This window comes from Xenopus laevis, chromosome 5S (genome assembly GCF_017654675.1).
Source record: "Xenopus laevis strain J_2021 chromosome 5S, Xenopus_laevis_v10.1, whole genome shotgun sequence".
NCBI classification, from domain to species: Eukaryota; Metazoa; Chordata; class Amphibia; order Anura; family Pipidae; genus Xenopus; species Xenopus laevis.
The window spans coordinates 122,001,929-122,024,318 of record NC_054380.1 but is presented as its reverse complement, the minus strand read 5'-3'; the positions used below and the strand labels follow the sequence as shown (position 1 = coordinate 122,024,318).

At 37.6% G+C, this 22,390-nt stretch overlaps 1 protein-coding gene across 3 annotated transcripts in view; it reads left to right on the top strand.

The window, feature by feature from the left end:
- The window catches only part of pxdn.S (peroxidasin S homeolog), an 80,700-nt gene that overhangs the window by 52,501 nt on the left and 5,809 nt on the right, over positions 1-22,390 (top strand). For all 3 annotated transcript variants that reach the window (XM_018265915.2, XM_018265914.2, XM_041565025.1), the window contains 12 exons: positions 848-1,017; positions 1,162-1,434; positions 2,960-3,076; positions 3,259-3,417; positions 5,613-5,725; positions 8,759-8,915; positions 10,379-10,487; positions 15,246-15,403; positions 16,449-17,949; positions 18,985-19,119; positions 20,536-20,744; positions 21,796-21,895. In XM_018265915.2, the coding sequence (XP_018121404.1) occupies positions 848-1,017; positions 1,162-1,434; positions 2,960-3,076; positions 3,259-3,417; positions 5,613-5,725; positions 8,759-8,915; positions 10,379-10,487; positions 15,246-15,403; positions 16,449-17,949; positions 18,985-19,119; positions 20,536-20,744; positions 21,796-21,895 (3,201 nt within the window). The remainder of the gene's footprint in view (positions 1-847; positions 1,018-1,161; positions 1,435-2,959; positions 3,077-3,258; positions 3,418-5,612; positions 5,726-8,758; positions 8,916-10,378; positions 10,488-15,245; positions 15,404-16,448; positions 17,950-18,984; positions 19,120-20,535; positions 20,745-21,795; positions 21,896-22,390) is intronic.

Genomic DNA, 22,390 nt, shown 5'->3' with positions numbered 1-22,390 from the left:
CATAAGAACATTATTGCACTTGGACCCACATGTTTTATGATTTGTAAATAATGTTTTTGGACTAAAGCATTTTATGATACAGTTTAGTGTCTATTAGCAGGTAAAGTATTTCAACCAAGGGCTTAGCCTCCAGAGAGCATATGTGGGATTCTTTTGTCGAAATTCCTAAGATTTAGGTGGGACTGTTGTTTCAAAGAGAGCAGAAGGATTATTGACAGTTGCTTTGAGCATGTGTATACAATAAGGGGAAACCAAGAGTTAAAGTCAAACTGCTAAGAACTTTTTGAGATTTATCAGTTTAAAAAACTCATAAATACAAATGAAAAAAATACAGCAATCAAAGTCAAATTTGCTAAAAATCAATGGAGCAATGCAATTTTTGCATGACATAATGAAGTCACATGAAACTTTTGAATTTGAGTGAAATTTTTTTTTTCTCTAATGGTTTTAGAAAATTTGAAAATGAATAAATCTGTCTTTGGGTAGTTCTTATTTACAAAAAAGACTCGAATCAGAAAAACTTAATTGCATTAAATCAAAAAGGAACACTAAAGTAGCATACTACTATTTATTTTCTATCTGTAAAATAATGACCCCATAGGTGTTTTGTAACCAAGGTTTTGTTTCTCTGAGTAGCTGATTATAGAACAAAAAAAAATATATAAATTGTTTTGGTCTTACTGGTCTTAGAGAAATATATACTGTTGCATTTCAGGAGACAATTGCGCTTTTCAGTGGAACACATTCTATTCATTTTACAGTTGCAGTAGTACCTAGTGTAAAAAAACATTAATTTCTCCTAAGGAAACTTGGAAATCAAAAGTTGACATGTTTTTTTTTCACACAGCAATGAGCTGAGCATGAAGGATGACTCTAGGCTGAATCTTCTGGATGATGGAACATTGATGATCCAAAACACCAAGGAGACTGACCAGGGAATTTATCAGTGTATGGCAAAAAATGTAGCTGGAGAAGTGAAAACACATGAAGTAACCCTCAGATACTATGGAACTCCAGGTAAAGTATGTTGCCTGTCTCTTGAAACACAATACATTAATAGCCTGAAGACTATATAACATTAAACTATCCTCCTTTTCTGGGATACATTTAGTTTGGTTTTGTCATTGTCTCTCTTACCTCTCTATTTTTTATTTGCAACAGCCACACCCAATTTTGTAATTCAACCTCAAAACACAGAAGTGCTTGTTGGTGAAAGTGTCACATTAGAATGCAGTGCGGCAGGACAACCACAACCACGGGTCACATGGACAAGAGGTGACCGAACCCCACTGCCAAGCGACCCACGAATAAACATTACTCCATCAGGAGGACTTTATATTCAGAATGTTAATCAGGATGATGCCGGAGAATATACATGTTTTGCAACAAATTCTGTAGACACAATTCACTCTACTGCCTATATTATAGTCCAAGGTAAGGAAGACAAGGGCCTTTATAAGAGCACTAGTTTTTGTTTTATGGGTTAAGATTATTTCTATTAATGTGCCATGCATTTGAACATGCCCTCATTTAATGTTGCCATTCTAGTCCTATCCCTCCTCTCATCAGTCAATCCCATACAGTCGGATTGTTATATCCCATGCATGAACATTTTTGTTCCTTACATTCTTTATTTCTTGGATATTTTGCCACGCCCCCATTCTTTTATCCCATACATTTTCACCATTACTCTTCCGTTATCATTGTCATCCTTTCCATTATGCTTATTAATTGCCAAACATTCTTACCACTCTATCCTTCACATTCTTACCATTCCAACCTATATCACATTGTCACCATTTGCTATCATGCTATCTTCATTTTCTTTCCACACATTACATAATTTTATGCCTGACACACTCACTATTTTATCAAACAACTTCTCAAAACGTATTTTCATACCGTTCACCATTTTGTCCTAGAGACATGCTTTTTTATCATTCTGCCAGACAAATTCGTAGTATCTATTCTTCTCCTTCTGACCTTAACATATTTAAGGGGTTATATTCCACCAATTCTGGCCATTCAATGACACATGGGGGCAGATTTACTAAGCTCGAGTGAAGGATTTAAATGAAAAAAAAAAATCCAATTTCGAAGTATTTTTTTGGGTACTTCGACAATCGAATGGGTCAAATTCAATTGAATTGGATCGAATCTAATGATTCGAACGATTCGAAGTAAAAATCGTTCGACTATTCGACCATTCGATAGTCGAAGTACTGTCTCTTTAAAAAATACTTTGACTACATACTTTGCCACTTTAAACCTAACGAGGTTCAATGTTAGCACTTTTCTAACATTTTTTTGATCTAATAAAAATCCTTTGATTGATTGCTTAAAATCGTTCGAATCGTTCGATTCGAAGATTTTATTGATTTTTACTTTGACCGTTCGATCAAAGCATTTGCGCTAAATCCTTCAAATTCAATATTCGAATTCGAAGGATTTAACTTCGAGGGTCGAATTCGAGAGTTTATTAATCCTTGAAATTCGACCCTTGATAAATGTGCCCCTAAGTCTGTCCCATTTTTCCCACCATTCTCATTGTTTAGTCCCAAATTTCTTACTTGAATTTCATCGCTTACAGTTCTTAATTTTGACAGTGCCAGTGAACCAGAGCACGTAATCATCAATTGACATTGTTTGGTTATGTGCAGATAAATTGAAAGCATTCACAAATGCCCATTAAACAGTCCATTTTAAAGCCTCTTGGTAAATCCAGCATTTTTTTTACAGATTAGACCAAAAGAGGACCAAAAGGACAATGTAGTTAATATAATAAGTGATAATTTAAAATAAGTGATCATTTGTACTTCATTAGGGTCTAAAAATAAAAAATAGAAAGCAATTAACCAAACCTCTTTCCAACCAAATATTTAATATGAAATGCTCTTTTATAATATATCATTCTCTTTCATATACTACATTTCTAAAAAATATTTAACGTGTTCTCCAGCTGTGCCACAGTTTACAGTTGTGCCGCAAGACCGGAATGTTTTTGAAGGAAACACAGTTGATTTTCACTGTGAAGCACAAGGTAATCCAAATCCAGTGATCGCCTGGACCAAAGGAGGTAAGTCTGGTATCACTATCTACATGTCTGCAAGTTACAGATAAATCATCAATGTTCTCTGAGGTCTGATTGTCACCTTTCCATGTCCATCCAGTTTGGTGCTTTCCATTCACTAATTGTGTGGTCTGTAAAGTCTATTTCTACAAGTGATTATAGTAACTTGGATATTGGATCATTTCTAGGAAATCAGCTCTCTGTGGATAGAAGGCATCAGGTTTTATCTAGTGGGACACTACGAATTCTCCGGGTTGCTTTACATGACCAAGGCCAGTATGAATGCCAAGCAGTAAATATAGTCGGTTCTAAAAGCAGCGCAGCCCAGCTCATTGTACAGACCAGAGGTAAGTGAATACCGTGCTTCTTCTTTCCCTCGTGTATTATAGAGTTCTACATTGGACATTTAAAATACTTTTTTTTCCCTAAACTAACCGAAGATGTAATGCAATCAGAAAGTATGTCTTGAATAACTATATTGTACACAACAGGATGGCTGTATGAATAAGAATCTTAATTTCAGTCCATTTATAAGGAAGTTGTATTAGTGGAGCTAATGAAGTTTGTGTCTATTTAGAGGATCACAGACTGGGACAGTCTAAAGAAATAGGCATTGAGGATCCCAGATATCTTGGCAGTGCTGGCATTCATACTGAGTGGAAGGTAACATGACATCCTTTAAAGGAGAACTAAATCCTAAAAATGAATATGGTTAAATTGCCATATTTTATAAACTGAACTTATTGCACCAGCCTAAAGTTTCAGCTTGTCAATAGCAGCAATGATCCAGGACTTCAAACTTGTCACAGGGGAACATCATCTTGGAAAGTGTCTGCGAAACTCACATTCTCAGTGGGCTCTGAGCAGCTGTTGAGAAGCTAAGCTTAGGGGTCGTCACTAATTATCCAGCAGAAAATGAGCTTCCCCTGTAATATAAGCTGATGCTACAGGGCTGATTATAAAATTCCAATGCTAATTGCACTGGTTTCTGTGCTGCCATGTAGTAATTATTCTGTATTAATTACTAATCAGCCTTATATTGTGACATTTAGGGGCAAATTCATCAAGGGTCGAATATCGAGGGTTAATTAACCCTCGATATTCAACTGGGAATGAAAATCCTTTGACTTCGATTATCGAAGTCGAAGCATTTTGCGCAAATACTTTGATCGAACGATCGAAGGAATAATAATAATTCTAGGGATTTTAATCCAACGATCGAAGGATTATCCTTCGATCAAAAAAAATTAGCCAAGCCTATGGGGACCTTCCCCATAGGCTAACATTGAGTTCGGTAGCTTTTAGGTGGCGAACTAGGGGGTCGAAGCTTTTTCTTAAAGAGACAATACTTCGACTATCGAATGGTCGAATAGTCAAACGATTTTTAGTTTGAATCCTTCGATTCGAAGTCGTAGTCGAAGGTCGAAGTAGCCCATTCGATGGTCGAAGTAGCCCATTCGATGGTCGAAGTAGCCAAAAAAAACACTTCGAAATTCGAAGTTTTTTTACTTTGAATCCTTCACTCGAGCTTGGTGAATGGGCCCCTTAGTGTACTATATATTCTTTATATTCTTTATATTCTTTAGTTATCTTTTAGTTCTCCTTTAAATACACCTCTTTTTGTAAGGAATTAGCTGTAATATTGAATTGAGTTGAATTATCACAAAAAACAATGGTTGATATTAGATGAATGTTAAATGTTTACAGAACTAAGGGTTGGTAATCTTGTTATTCCACTCCAGCCAAACCTACAGCATATGCTAAAAATATAAATTTGTCTTCTGCACCATATTGATGGTGGGATTTATTTCAAACCAAAGTGATGAGAATAAGTAGTTACTTAATGAGATTCTTACTGACAAACCAATAGCAATTTGGGGAAGGGATGGATTTAAGTAGGGCTTATAACCTTTGGGATGTAATTGGTTGCTTCATTTTAAAACATGCATTTTGGAAATTTTAGCCTTTTAAATGCAAGCCGTAGTTATTTGTCTTTTCTGCCCCAAGACACAGTATGCATATGGCAGGGTAGGGTGGGTATTATTCAATAATTTTTCAAGAACCAGAGGTAGAGTAGCAAACCATTAACCATATATGCTAGGCTGTAAACTAGGATGAATAAGGGCCATAACTTTAGCTGCTGAGTTCTTCCATACATGGGAAACACTATAATAGTACTTTGCTCTCATACACTTACTAGAGCAATCATAAGTATGTGGCCTTGTTTCATTTTAAGAACATCTATTACATCACTCCCCCAATAACTCTTGAAGCTACATACACATACACACTACAGTCCATACACAAGGCATTAACATTTGGGAAGGTTTCTAGGGGCTGAGAAAATAAAACCACAAGTAAAGTCTCCAAAAGAACAGCCTTATATGCAAAGTGGAAAATCTACATACAGATGGGGACTATATAAACCCACATATTTATTTAAGGCTTTGCTTAGAGTTCATCATGTATACAGGTTCTTATAATTCATCCTAATTCACATGAAATAACCTCACTTTTATACTTTGTCATCTTCTTCTTTCAGTTACTCCTGTGTTTGCCACTGTACCAAATGACATGACCGTAGAAGTTGGCACTGATGTTCAGATTCCATGTAGCTCTCAGGGTGACCCACTGCCTGTCATAACCTGGAACAAGGTAACTGGTTGATATTCTCTGTATTTCCCAGAGTCATTTCACATTCCACAGCCAAAAGGATATTGTCAACTCAGATTGATTGTTTTGGGTTCATTGTTTGCATAAGATGCTGGAATTAACACCCTATTTCAGTTTCTATCTTTTTAGAGTGTGCCTGATAGAAATATAAGCAACATTTTAAAAAGTGAATGCATAGCTTGAGGGGCCCATTTACTTAGCTCGAGTGAAGGAGTAGAGGAAAATAGAGGAAAAATAGTTACTTCGACCATCGAATTGGCTACTTCGACCTTCGACTTCGAATCGAACGATTCAAATCGAACAATTCAAACTAAAAATCGTTCGACTATTCGATAGTCGAAGTACTGTCTCTTTAAAAAAAAACTTCAACCCCCTAGTTCGCCACCTAAAACCTACCGAGGCCAATGTTAGCCTATGGGGAAGGTCCCCATATGCTTTCCAAGGCTTTTCTGATCGAAGGATAATCGTTCGATCGATGGATTAAAATCCTTCGAATCGTTCGATTCGAAGGATTTAATCGTTCGATCGAACGATTATTCCTCCGATCGTTCGATCGAACGAATTGCGCTAAATCCTTCGACTTCGATATTTGAAGTCGAAGGATTTATATTCGGCAGTCGAATATCAAGGGTTAATTAACCCCCGATATTCGACCCTAGGTAAATGTGCCCCTTAGTGTCAGAATGTCAAAATACTCCTTTAAATTGCTTTTCAAATACGCTTTAGATAAATGATTGCTGTCTTCTTGTTGTATTTGTGTCTTTGAAAGTGCAAAAGCTGTTGAGAAAAACATTGCTTGTTAGCAATCTATTATACAATATTTGTAGCACTATGTGAATGGGAGTATTTAAACTATTGCTGCTCTTCAGGTAGAGCAGTGCTAAATGCAATTCACTCTCTCAACTGGGCCCTAAAAAATAATGGAAGTAAAAGATCTTGAAGGTGAACTACAATTTTCACACACCCAAGAAATTATGGGCACTGGTGGCTCTTAAACAAGAGCAATGAATGTAGTTCTCATAGTATTCTGGACATTTTCATCAGATTACAGGCTTATCACATCACAGCAGATGCTCTTGGTTATCACTCACACCACCCAGTGTCCAAATCCCATCATAAAGCTGGCTCTTTACTTCATGGAATTACCCGTTATTGAGAAAATTTCAGATCCCAAGCATTGGGAATCATATATCTGATACCAAGAGTCAAGAATGGAGTCAAGAGTGAGTTTATTGTCATTTCATCCATATACGTTTGTACAGTACACAGTGAAACGAAACAACGTTAAAAAAGCAAATATAGTACAGGTAAGCGACCTGTTATCCAGAATGCTTGGGACCTGCGGCTTTCCGGATAATGGATATTTTCATAATTTGGATCTTAATACAGTAAGTCTACGCAATAATCATTTAAACATTACGGGGCACATTTACTTAGCTCGAGTGAAGGATTAGAATAAAAAATACTTCGAATTTCGAAGTATTTTTTTGGATATTTCTACCATCGAATTGGCTACTTCGACCTTCGACTACGACTTCGACTTCAAAACGAACTAAAAATCGTTCGACTATTCGACCATTCGATAGTCGAAGTACTGTCTCTTTAAAAAAACTTCGACCACCTACTTCGCCGCCTAAAACCTACTGAGGTACAATGTTAGCCTATGGGGAAGGTCCCCATAGGCTTTCTAAGTATTTTTTTATCGAAGAAAAACCGTTCGATGGATGAATTAAAATCCTTCGAATCGTTCGATTCAAAGGATTTAATCCTACAATCGTTTGAATGAACAAATTGCAGTAAATCCTTCAACTTCGATATTCGAAGTCGAAGGATTTTACTTCGACGGTCGAATATCGAGGGTTAATTAACCCTCGATATTCGACCCTAAGAAAATGTGCCCCTACATCAATAGAATAGGCTGGTTTTGCTTCCAATAAGGATTAATTATATCTTAGTTGGGATCAAGTACAAGGTACTGTTTTATTATTACAGAGAAAAATGTATAAAAAACTATTTTTAAAAATGTGGATTATTTGGATCTAAAATGGAGTCCGTGGGAGATGGCCATTCCGTAATTCAGAGGTTTCTGGATAATGGGTTTCCATATAACAGATCCCATGCCAGTACTCTTAGGTATGGAAATTGATTTGGTTTAGAAATTTTCAATAATATTAAAATGTTTGTTTTATGTTTACTCAACAGTAGGAGTGCATGCAAACCATTGCTTATCAGCATTTATGAAGAGTATTGGAGTTGTTGAAATTTTTCCCCTGCCCCACGAGGCAATTAACAGATTTCAGGCATTTAAACATGACTAGATCTGGAGATATAATGTGAATTTGGAGGAAGTTTGAAATATAACATAAGGAAGCACTTCTTTACAGAAATACTGATAAACACATAGAATAGCCTTACTGTACATGTGGTGGGGACTAACTTCACGAATAAATTCAAACATGCATGGAACAGATACAAAACCATTATTAATACTTTAAGTCAGAAGCAGGAACTTTACAGCAAGACAATATGGACCAACATGTTCTTTTTGCCATTAAATTATATTGTAATGATCATTACCAGCAGTTCTTCTAGTGGTCAAACAATGCTCTTGTTCTCTATAAAGAATTCTTTGGTGAATCCAAAGAATATGATATAAAGTACAAATATGCATGAAAGAACAATTCAGTTCTTGAGTAATCTATACACATCCTGTCTAATGTCTATGTTTTGAATTAAAATAAGTGCTTCTTATTGACAAGGTCTATTTTCTCTATAAATGTCTGTTTAAGAGTAAAAAAGTATTTGAGTGATCTGTGTAATTAGTCAACGGAAAAGCACACTGTTTATGTTATTGTAGAGGTATGTGGTTGAAACCCTGCCAAACAACAAGAAACACATTTCTGAATAATTCGTCTGGAAATTGTTTGTCATGTAATTTTAATAAGCATATTTAAAAGATTTTTAAACCATGAAAGAAGCTTTTGGAGCTAAACCAATGACTGTACTTTTCTGTAGGATGGAATCCAAGTAACAGAAAGTGGGAAGTTTCACATTAGTCCACATGGATTTTTAGCTATAAGAGATGTTGGCCTTGCAGACCAAGGACGTTATGAATGTATTGCACGAAATCCCATTGGCTATTCCTCCGTCAGCATGGTGCTAAGTGTATTAGGTAAGGAAAGCGTGCGATAGTTATATTATCATGTATTTAATATTACAAAAATGCTCTTGTGTTGCTCATCCTGCTATACTAAATTTCACTCTTGCTCATCTTCAGACTGATATTTCTAAAATATATAGAGCACAAATAAAATTTCACTCCAGATCTGGTCCCAAATGGCCTTCAGACAGTCCTTTACTTTGGGCACTTTAATGGAGCATGAACAACATTTTGGAAACCCGTGCTTCAACCTCTCATGAAGGGATTCATGGCTTTAAGGGCTCTGGGATAGACAGCCCAAATTCAACTTCCTTGATGTCATTAAAGGGATACTGTCATGGGAAAAAAAAAATTTCAAAATGAATCAGTTAATAGTGCTGCTCCAGCAGAATTCTGCGCTGAAATCCATTTCTCAAAAGAGCAAACAGATTGTTTTATATTCAAATTTGGAATCTGACATGGGGCTAGACATTTTGTCAATTTCCCAGCTGCCCCAAGTCACTCTTTACTGCTGTACTGCAAGTTGGAGTGATATCACCCCCCTCCCTTCCCCCCCCCAGTAGCCAAACAAAAGAACAATGGGAAGGTAACCAGATAGCAGCTCCCTAACACAAGATAACAGCTGCCTGGTAGATCTAAGAACTACACTCAATAGTAAAAACCCATGTCCCACTGAGACACATTCAGTTACATTGAGAAGGAAAAACAGCAGCCTGCCAAAAAGCATTTCTCTCCTGAAGTGCAGGCATAAGTCACATGACCAGGGGCAGCTGGGAAATTGACAAAATGTCTAGCTCCATGTCAGATTTCAAAATTGAATATAAAAAAATCTGTTTGCTCTTTTGAGAAATGGATTTCAGTGCAGAATTCTGCTGGAGCAGCACTATTAACCGGTTTATTTTGAAAAAAAAAATGTTTTCCCATGACAGTATCCCTTTAATGTAATGTAATGTTATGATGCTTTACAAGGCATTTCCTCTTCCCACCACTTGTGGAACCATGATACTAGCATCGGTATATTGTCCTGCTTGCCACTTACTCATTAGCCCATTTGCTGTCTAGATTGCTTTCATGGTAACCTCAATGTAGAGCAGCAGCTGCAGTCACATACGGAATTTTATGACTTTTAAGGACCTACTGGTTGAGTTTTTAAGTAGGGAGAGTCCCAGATCATGAAATCTTACTACCTTGGCAGTGACGGGCATTTCAAATGATCCTTGTATAAGCAGCAGATTCTTAAATCAGGGATATCTGAGAAGCATGCAATAAACTGTATACAATTGTATCTGCTTGTAGGAGAGCTGCTACACTGAACTATATTTCAATGGTGCATGTAGTTAGAACCATCCTGGAATAGTATTGTAGACATTCTTATTTTAATAGCAACTTTAAATGCAAGTGTAATACTTGTATTAACATTGTATTTAATCGTTGTTGTTATTATATTTGCCTTCATTTAATTCTGTTTTAATCAGTACCTGAAGTGAGCCGCACTGGAGACCCATTTGTTGCAACTTCAATTATTGAGGCTATTGCAACTGTAGACAGAGCTATAAACTCAACAAGGACCCATCTGTTTGACAGGTACCATATTCCATATACTGTATGTTTACTTCTTTATTTTTTTTCTTTTAATGAAAGTGCTTCCTTGGAGATCACAGAATAACAGGGCTTGTGATTGTTTGTGCAACTGATCTATTAAACAGCCAGGCTAGATGTGGTACAGCACTTTAAAATAATGTTTCCTTAAATATCTTGCTTTAATTACATTTGCATTGTATAAACACCACCTGGACCTGGGCACATTTACTTATTGCCTGGAAAATCCAGCAAGCCAAGTTAATCATCTATCTCATTTAGGAGGTCATTCCCTTGGCACTATTTTCATTATGTGGGTATTTGCAGAGACCAACCACCAGTATGAAGTTCTTCTGGGAACAAATTTGGTTGAAATTAAAATCAAGCTTGTTTTCTATTCCAAACCAAAACCTGGAAGGTTATTGTTACTTTAGCATCTTCTGCTAAACAGATGTTGCCATAAAAACAAAAGAAACATCGCGTCGACACATTTACTGTTTTTACTGTAAGACAAATGTATCACAGTGTGAGACTACTAAATAGGCTTTTATGTCATGAGCCCTAAAATATAACTTTCTTTTCTGTGAAAGATAATGTAACAGATTTAGACAAAATAGTACCAATGAAAACCTGCGCACTTGTTGAACTGTCCAGGCAATTTAATATTTACTTACACAGAACTACATTTACCATAAAGAACTGGTGCCCACCAAATCCAAAAGCCTCTCCAAGCCAAAGTGCAAACATATTCTTATTGATGGATAGTGATGGGCGAATTTGGTGGAGTTTTGCTTTGCCGAAATTTTTTTGCGAATTTGCAGCGAAATTTGCGAAACGGTGAAAAACTTGCTAAACGGCGCCGGCATCCGGCTTTTTACGCCGGCGCTACGGTTTCACAAATGTATTCGCCAGCTGCGAATCGCGGGAATTTGCACGTGCCGAATAAATTCGCCGATCACTATTGATGGATCAAATAGAGCAGATGGAAAACCACACTAGCTTTTGGGGAGGACCACTATATATTTTTATGGTCTACTGAACAATTATGCCCCTTTGTCAAAGAGGAATTAGTGCTCATTCATCTATTTTTGTGCTGTGGCTCAGGGCCGGAACTAGGGGTAGGCAGAGTAGGCACGTGCCTAGGGCGCAAAGCTTGGGGAGCACTAGGTACATACCTTCCTCTACTGCCTACCCCAGTCCGGGTCTCTGAATCCGACTTTGCTGTTGCCAGTGAATGATGCGTGTGTCAGTGTGCATGCGCACGCTCACCAGCAGGGGGTGACGCTGTGGGTCAGCGTAAATGTGTAGGCGTGTGCTGGTGTAGGCGCGCAAGCGCACGCTCATGTAGTGGCTCGCGCGGTAGTGGCTGCCTTTCTTGGTAGAAATAAGATTGCATGCCAGTGTTCGTATTAAGGAGCAAATATAGACCAATTATTTTTCAGAAGAGCAGCTAACTGCTCCACAAACGTATTCAAGTCTTCTTTGTATAAAATTATGGGAACATGGTGTAAACATTAGTGTAAAATAAGATTTAAAAAGCTGTATCTTTTTGCATGATTTTACGTACTGCATTGTTATGCCTGAAATTGTCCAATAAAAGCCACTAGTGGTATTTTTGATGGTGCATATTTTCTTTTACATCCCTCATTTCAAACCAACATTCATCTATGAGGATATTTCCGCCATAAAAAGTACCATGTTATTGCACAGCATTTTTACAGCGACAACAGCTTTTAACACTGGGGTTTTACTGTGGCCTTTAAGTATGCCAAACTTAATACACATCATTACAGATATGATAGATTTATGTATAGATGTATTATCCCATTCCTATTTATTGAATAAACACAGAGACCCTCTACATACAGTTTGTATGCAAGCCAAAGGTATCTCAAACCACTTTCCTTTTCATGGTAAAGCTCAATAAATAATTTATTGCATCTATACCATAACACCATACTGTATACCCTGTGTGCCTTTATTCTGTGTGCCTACGTGTATTTTCAATAGTTAAGTTAAGACAATTACAAGTTTTTGGAGAGGGCAGCAAATGAGAGCCAGATGACTCATTATCATTTTCAGCTGACTGAAGCAGACAAGTTTGGCTGGAAGCTTAATTGTGCAGCTTGGATCTTTCTGATTAAATGCCAACAAGAAGGTCCAGCCACCTTCACTAATCGATCCTCATTTATGCGCCTTGCTCCACAGCAGGGAATTTCACACATAACAAATTCCCTGTGCACTAAACTGTGACTTGTAAAATTGCCTGGTGTGACCTAAGCATACCGGTTCAAACTTGCCTTGGGGCTGATGTTATCAACATATCTTTTGAAAAGCATACCATTATAAAGAGCATATGCAAATAGATGCTGAACAATCTTGCATTTATTTAAGCCAAGATGTATAGGATCCTTGGCAAACTGAAATCTGAACTTGAATAACCCTTTTCCAGACTTTTTTTTTTTCCTCCTTCTCCCTGAAAAAATACATTTGTTCATAAAGTTCTAACAAAGCTGACTAAAGCTGGCTATAGACGCAAAAATCTGATCGTACGAATCAAGGATTCGTACGATTTTCGGACCGTGTTTGGCCGATTGGACGTGTTAAACGATTTCTGTCAGCTGCCAATAATATCTCTGCGTGTATTGCCGATTGTACGATTTTCAGTGGGAGACTGTCACTAGCTTTGGTTGGACATAACTTTCGTACGATTGCTATCGGGGCAGAACATCGGCTGATCTGTTCTTTTGTACTTTATTTGATCGGAATGGTTAGTGGCAGGTCTGGTGATGGGAAAGTCCGATGTACGACGATTCGTACGATCAGATCTTTGCGTCTATGGCCAGCTTTAAACTCTTCTCAGCAGCCCTTGCTCTTTGCTAGATTGAAAATGCCTAATGAAATTCTTGCAACCCTTCCAGACAACAATGGCATTCGATTTAAAGAGCTTTCATGTTCGTTTGGAGAGGTTCTGGGAGGTTTTTCCTTTCCCCGGGACATTCTACTTGAGAAGTTATAAATTACAGTATATATTTAAATGGCCGTAGCCTGTGGCCAAAGTGGAAGGTCTTATAAAGAAAGCGGGTGAACAGAAGTTGTTAATTTGAAATGCTTTAACTAGCACCCAAAATATGACAAATGAAATATAGTTCCTGATGTAGATTCTTTCCATGAACATGGTCCTCTCAATCTCTTTCTTCAACATCTTGATTTTGACATTGAATTTATGCTTCCTTCAAGCAGCATTTTCAAAATGTTAATAATGCTTGATAACTCTGTTCCCCAAGTGGCTTTTTAATAATGTAAATACTGTAATGGTTGATCTGGGTAAGCTGTGAAATGACCAGGGGCTCCCAAACTAACAGTACTAACAATGAACCCATCTAAGAACTCATATCTGCTATTAACAGCCATCTTGAGCTTTAGGAAATGTCTTCTGCTACTTGTGGTACTGCCAGGACTAACTGTTTAAGGTTTACTGCATGGCCACTGGGCAGGCTATGAGTTTGAATCCAACCATGGGATCAGAGTGAACGTTACACAGGCCAGGTCGAACCATAACAGAATTTATGCTACATAATCTTCATACAAGACTTAGTCAAAAACAAGCAATGTCAGACAAAGGAACAGGGCACAAATCAAAACCACAATACAAACAGCACAGAAGTGCATTCTGAAATCTAGACCTATCTAGACTCAATGAATAGGGTTTGTGGTGAACATTTTGCCTGTTGAATTCATTAATTTAATTTTTATTTATTTTCAATTCCTTGTCCTGTTCAATTTCCATCCTGTTCTGCTAAATCACAGGTTGCAGTAAAGAATGTAATAAAGCAAATTATTATTTCACAGTCAATCCCACTGTATATTAAGCTGCCCCTTATTATAAATGTTGCACCTTATGCAGAACTCCTTATCTCCCTTTGAACAAATTACCCTGTTTATAGGGGAAGGAGTGAGTTCAGTAAAAGCAGTTGTCTATTAGTACTATATACAGATTATTAGGATTCTAAGGGTTTTAAAGAATATATTTTCAGCAAGATCTATGTATTAAGATCATTTTTAGCCAAAGTGTAATGGCTATTTAATTTTAAGGTCACAGTGGGGATACTTTATAAACACTGGACAATATTCTACTGTTATTATTTACTCATTACCAACTCATTTCTTTTTCATTTCTGCCCTTTGATTTACACAATGTTTCCCTCTCTAAATCAGCTATGGCATTAGCTATTGATTTGTTGGTGAACACAGGGCTGGATTTTAGTATATTGGCCCCAGAAAGAGTTAAGTGTTACCCTGAAAACTGCCCTCTGCCCCTTGTTCTGAAAAGTGTTTTAGGTTCTCCAAATATTGTTTTTAATAGACAAAATACAGTGAATTACAGGTAGCTCTTGATTAACTTTTCATTGCTATAACTATCCATCCTTGTGTAGTAGAAAGTCACAATTTTGAACAATGGGTTCCCTCGCTTGTCAATGGTCATATCAGCATCAATGATTCGCTTTTCTTAAAGGATTTTGGATTATGACAGTTCTTCAGCCATCTATGTAATTGCTATAATCAAGTTTACCATTTATTCAGTACAATGTGTCCTACCAATGTCTGCAGTAAGTAGAAACCAAGATAGGATTCTTAAGGTGCTTCGTGATAATGAGAAACATCAACATCTGGTATTTTGGGTCTGTACATGTAATACAGACATGATATGCAATAAAATATTGGCTCATTAAGATTTATTTTATGTACTTGTTTGTGTTGCAGTCGCCCTCGTTCTCCTGGAGACCTGCTAGCTCTGTTCCGATATCCCCGAGATCCCTACACTGTAGAACAAGCTAGAGCTGCAGAAATATTTGAAAGGACACTACAGATTATACAAGACCATGTACAGAATGGACTGATGGTCGACCTAAATGGAACAAGTTGGTTTAGATTTTATGACTATTTGCTTGTCCATGATTAAGCATTGCCCACATCTGTACAGTTGCATCTCATTCATTTCTTTAATGCTATTGGTCAGTTTAATCTAAGGTGATACACATTGTACATCTACACTAGTTTTTATATTAGAGGGGTAGGGGTTGGTGTTTTGCAGTCAGTGTAATAACTGATACACTAATAAAGTTCTAAGGGAATTAATGTGTCAGTTCAAACAGCATTACTGAGCAGCTGACATAAGCAAGGGTGATGTTGATGTAGTGGGGGGGTAATGATCAGATCATTAGTAACACGACTGCTGTAACTGCAGGCTGCTATACTATTGCTGGAGTCTGTGCCCATTGCTTCAATGGTTTTTAACAAATAGGCATGTTCTGCATGAGCTGTACACTAAGTCGCAGATTTATCAAGGATCAAATTTCAAGTTTATGGGAGTTTGTAAAAACTCCCATCAACTCCCATAAATTCGAAATTTTTAAAAAAAACGACCAACTGAAATTTATTAAAACAATTTAAAAAAAAAAAAAAAGGGTGAATAGCATCGAGCTGCAAACTGGAATCGAATACGAATCAAATTCAATTGAGGTTTTCACCAAAAATATTTTTAAAAAAAAAAGTCCCCCAAATGACTCCAAATTGATTGAAGCAGGTCCCCTAAAGGTTAAAACACCAATTCGGCAGGATTTCGATGGCAAATAGTTGAATTTGAATTCTTAAAGGGACATGATACATTTCGAAATGAATTATACTAAAATAAATTCAAAATTTGAATTAAAAAATTCGAATTTTCAATTCAACCCTTGATAAATCTGCCACTTATACTTTGGCCCATGAAGCCTTATACAGCAGCTCTAGTGATAGTGCTGCCTTAAAGAAATGCATGCCTGATTTTCATTAGAAATGCTTTTCTATACAAACCCACACATCATAATATATCTTTATACATTTGCACCATTTCCATATATGAATATGTTAGGCAATATCAGAGTTTATTATATTGATGAGTCTATTTTTATTCATTTTTTTTAGGTTATCACTATAATGATCTTGTTTCTCCTCAGTACCTCAATCTGATAGCTAACCTATCAGGATGTGCAACACACAGAAGAATCAATAATTGCTCAAATATGTGCTTTCACCAGAAATACAGAACCCATGATGGTACTTGCAATAACCTGCAGCATCCTATGTGGGGGGCATCACTGACCGCTTTTGAACGATTGTTAAAGTCTGTGTACGAAAATGGATTTAATCTACCAAGGGGAATATCTGGAAGAATTTATAATGGATTCCCACTTCCTCTGCCTCGTTTAGTTTCAACAACGTTGATAGGAACCCATACAATTACACCCGATGAACAATTCACTCATATGTTAATGCAATGGGGACAATTTCTTGATCATGATCTTGACTCTACTGTAGTTGCTCTTAGTCAAGCTCGGTTTTCTGATGGTCAGGATTGCAGTGTTGTTTGTACAAATGATGCTCCCTGCTTTCCCATTATGGTTCCACCTAACGACCCACGGGTTCGAAATAATGCACGATGTATGTCCATGGTTCGTTCAAGCCCTGTCTGTGGAAGTGGCATGACTTCTCTTTTAATGCACTCTGTTTATCCCAGAGAGCAAATGAACCAGCTGACTTCATATATCGATGCATCCAACGTCTATGGAAGTTCTGACCACGAGTCCAATGAAATTAGGGATTCAGCAAGCCACCGTGGTCTCTTAAAACAGGGTATTGTTCAACGATCTGGAAAACCACTTCTACCTTTTGCAACTGGACCTCCAACTGAATGTATGAAAGATGAAAACGAAAGCCCAATACCATGCTTTCTAGCTGGAGACCATCGCGCTAATGAGCAGTTGGGACTCACAAGCATGCACACTTTGTGGTTTCGAGAGCATAACAGAATTGCAACAGAACTGCTGAGATTGAACCCGCATTGGGACGGAGATACAATATATCATGAAACCCGTAAGATAGTTGGAGCAGAAATGCAGCACATAACATATTCTCATTGGTTACCAAAAATATTTGGAGATGTAGGCATGAAGATGCTTGGAGAGTACACAAGTTATGATCCCAATATAAATTCTGGAATCCTGAATGAATTTGCAACGGCTGCATTTCGATTTGGCCATACGCTTATAAATCCTATTCTCTACCGACTGGATGAAAACTTTGAACCTATTCCACAAGGTCATGTGCCTCTCCATAGGGCTTTCTTCTCTCCATTTAGAATTGTAAATGAAGGTGGTATAGATCCACTTCTTAGAGGACTTATTGGAGTTGCAGCAAAAATGCGTGTCACATCACAATTACTAAACACGGAACTTACAGAGAAACTCTTCTCAATGGCCCACGCTGTGGCTTTGGATCTGGCAGCACTGAATGTCCAGAGGGGTCGTGACCATGGGATACCTCCTTACCATGATTTTAGAATCTTCTGTAATCTCTCGACAGTGCAGACATTTGAGGATCTTAGAAATGAAATAAAGAATCCAGATGTCAGAGAGAAGCTTAAAAGGTACATAGTAATGTCAAATGAAAATGATATTAAATCTGGCTATTATGTAACTATGTATTAAAATTGACAAATTTTGCTCCAGGTCTATTAATTTATAGCAACCAATCATCTGGTAGCATTTTCTAGTCACCTATGAAGAAGAAAACATCTGAATGGTTGCTAAGAGGCACTAGAACTGGTGCAAACGTTATGATTTTATTATTTCACCCTTTCATTTTTCATCCTTGAAACGATACATAAAGGGTAATGTGATGAAAGGTGCAAAGTTTAGCCAGCTCTAGCTACCCATAGCAACCAATGTTTTTAAACAGCTGAATAATAAATGCTGCCTGCTGATTGGTTGCTATTGAGTGATGGATTTTGGGCCTTGAGGTCCCTCACTTTTCATATCGCAATAATCTAGTTAAAATGTGGCCAGCAGATCAAAATATTAAAGAAAACCGAGGCAAACGATTAAGTGCTTCAGTTAATTAAGCTGATTTTAAAGATGTACAGGCATGTTCCTGTATATTTAGGAATTGTGTATCCTTTAGCAGGGATCCCCAACCTTTAGAACCCCTGAGCAACATTCAGAAGTAAAAGGAGTTGGGGAGTACCACAAGCATGAAAAATGTTCTTGGGGTGCCAAATAAGGGCGGTGATTGGCCATTTAGTAGCCCCTATTTGGATTGTCAACCTACATTGAGGCTCTGTTTGGCAGTACACCTGGTATTTATACAACTAAAACTTGCCTTCAAGCCAGGAATTCAAAAATAAGCTCCTGCTTTGAGGCCACTGGGAGCAACATCCAAGGGGTCGGAGAGCAACATGTTGCTCACGAGCTACTGGTTGGGGACCACTGCTTTAAAGCAAAGGCTAAATATGTTGTGTAATAGATAATTTTGCCGTTGTGCTGCATTGTCACCAAATTCCATTAATGTGATCTACTCATGGAATTTAGTGGTGATCACAGTGATTGGGTCCTGTACAGACTTCAGAAACTTGCCACAAATAATACCTTTATATAGAAATGAGTCTGCTACATGTGTTCCACAGGTTATATGGGTCGCCACTGAACATTGATTTATTCCCTGCCTTGATGGTTGAAGACATCATACCTGGAAGTCGGCTGGGTCCGACACTAATGTGCCTTTTAACAACGCAGTTCAGAAATGTCAGGGATGGCGACAGGTATGACAGTTTTTTCCAAATTCTGTATGCAACAAGAATATCATAATGATGGCAACAGCCGTATACCGTACATAAGCTAAGAGCTAGTTCTGACTTATGTTCTATAGATCATGTATGAAAGCTTTGGGTATGAAAGATTTCCACGGAGAATAGTGCTCATTTACAACAATAAATAAGATAGATTATTTTATTAGCTTAATATTTGAATAAGGGTAGAGTGTTAAAGGAGAACTAAACCCCATACCAAAAAAAACCCTTAACTACCATGGCCCCCCTTCCCCTCTCCCTCCCAGCACTGTGCATTAGTAAAAAACAACCCTAAAATACAGAGCAGAACAGCAGAGCTCCCATACACCATCTTCCGCCACTTCGTATACTTTCGAGACTTGCGAGGCTCAACGCCAACTTGAGCATGAACAGTTGAAGGCGATTCCTGATTTGGCTCAGGCTTTGTGTCAGTGTTAAGCCCTGAAAGAATCTTTCTTAAGCAGCGGAAGATGGTGCCTGGGAGCTTTTCTGCATTTTAGGGTCAGATTTTTTTAAGGGGTTGTTTTTGACTAATGCACAGGGCGGGGAGAGGGGGCAATGGAAGGCAGTTAAGGGGGGCTTTTTTGGTACAGGGGGTTTAGTTCTCCTTTAAAATAGATACTTATTAAGATATAGCTTTTGCAAAATGAGTATTGAGTTTTGGCCAAGTTTTTACCTTCAGGGACAGCAAGGGCCTAAATCCAAACTACTGTTCCACATACAGCACATGTTCCCCATTCCAGGGGTGGTGCCACTGGCTGCACAAAATGTCCGTTATCCTCCAGGACACTGCTGGAAACTCTTTTATGGATATTTTATGGATTTTGAGTCCCTGCGAGCTGCTTAGATGGGAATCAGAATGAGTTAATGTGCAACAATTAAACTCATGGGACTACAGTGATGAATGGGAAGCCACGATCTGTGCATCAAAATGATCCATTTTTAGCATTTGCAGTGATTTGTGTACGTAGTGGCAAAAAAATGTGATTGTGTTTTTCCATTATATTTTTTTGTTGCAATTGAATTAAAGAAAATCTCCCCAACTGAAACTTACTAGGATTTTTATCTTTGAAAAATTCGACCTCTGAGAAGAACATGATCTAGAAAAAAAAAATTGGTTCGATTTTTTTTATTTCTAAGATCACAAAATCTTGGCTGGTTTTGGGTAAGGAGATTGTTATATGGTATATTTTGCTTTCATTAACCCAAAATGTGAAAAATGAATAAACCTGCCTCAGGACAGTTGCTTCTGCCAGCAGACAGGTATCAATCCTTTCTGATATGTGGCCACTGGCAGAACCATCAGACAGCATGTTTTGCCACATGATTGTCACTCCTATTTTTTTATATGTATTTTCCAGTTTTAATTTTTAAAAATTTTTGCAACAGGTTTTGGTATGAGAACCCTGGTGTATTCACTGCCGCACAGCTGACACAAATCAAGCAGAGCTCCCTGGCCCGAATTCTGTGTGACAATGGGGACAATATCACTAAAGTTCAGCACGACGTGTTCAGAGTGGCTGAATTCCCCCACGGTTATATCAGCTGTAAAAACATTCCCAAGATGGACCTAAGGGTTTGGCAAGATTGCTGTGAAGGTATTGGTTCCATGTTCTGTTTGATGTATGCCCTACAATATATGTGCCACATCTCTAATTGCAACCTTTATTTTATAAATGTTTAAGATGGGCGGATCTTCACCTTATTTAAAAAAGCAAAATTACTGTATATTTGGACATCTTTATAAAAGCATATGTGAATAGGAATATACCCCAAATTAACTTAAAATTAATCAAAATATTTTTAGATATATAGACGCATAAGGGTTTGGAAATTACAGATATGGCAGGGGCGTATTTATATTAAGACCTCCGAGGGCCTGTGCCTAGGGTGGCATGGTTTTGGGGGTGGCCCTCCAGGTGCCTATTTTTTAAAGTTTTTTTTATTTTTAAATCCACCTACCCATTGAGGGGTGGGGGGGCCCGAGGAATTGCGCGGAAGTGACGTCATGCCCACGACATGCTGACATCACTCCCACCATGTGACTCAACACACACAACGCGCTGACATTGCTTCCGCCAAGTAACGCAACACACACAGTGCGCTGACGTCACTTCCGCCGTCTGACACGACACGCTCAAGACGTGCGCATGACGTTAGGGGCGTGTTTAGGTCCGATGCCTATGACATCATCGGACCATAATACACCCCTGAAGTATGGAATCCATTATGCGAAAACCCGTTATCCAGAAAACTCTGGCTGTCTCCCATAGACCATTTTATCCAAATAATCCAAAAAATTTTAAAAATAATTTCCTTTTTCTCTGTGATATTAAAACAGTACCTTGTACTTGATCCCAACTAAGATATAATTAATCCTTATTGGAAACAATACAAGCCTATTTGGATTTATTTAATGTTTACATGATTTTCTAGTAGACTGTATGTATTAAGATCCAAATTAAGGAAAGCTCCATTATCCGGAAAGCCCTAGATCCTGGGTGTTCTGGATAATCTGTATCAGCTTGTGACATCTTTCAGACTATACATTTCTGTAGTTGTAATGTTAAGTAACTAGTCATAACTTTTGAAAACAGACAGTAATTCTTCATAAATTACGTTTTATTTATTTTAATTGTTTTTTGGCAGACTGTAGAACCAGGGGACAGTTTAGTACATTCTCAAATCACTTCAGAGGGAAACGCTCTACAGAGCACAGTTATAAGGATGAGAATAAAGAACCATCTAGGTAAGACTACTTATGTGAACTGGAATTCCAATGGTAGTTTGCCTTCTTGGAACAGTCTTTGGTCTATTGGTCAGTGGTTTAAAAAAAATGTTTATACATTCCAGAAGCCACACTTTTAACTCATTATTTCCAAGTGTGTTTTACTAACAATATGGGGGTTGTTTACTAAACTCAGAATGCAAAAATCACGAATAATTTGTGATTTTTTTATATAAAAACTGACTTTTAAAAAAACCACAAGTTTTTTGGAATTTATTAAACCCCGAGGATGGAAAAGTCCAAATCAGAAAATCCAAACCTGTCGAGGTTGCATATAAGTCACTGGTAGAAGTCCCAATGATTTTTTGATGTGCTCTGGGTTTGTGCAATACCCTGAAGTTTTTCTGTGAAAATTCCTGAAAAAATAGTGAAATTGGCTAAAAAAATCAAAATAATTGCGAAAATCAATTTTTTTTCCTGCAAAGCTATTTTTTGGGACTTTTGATAAATAACCCC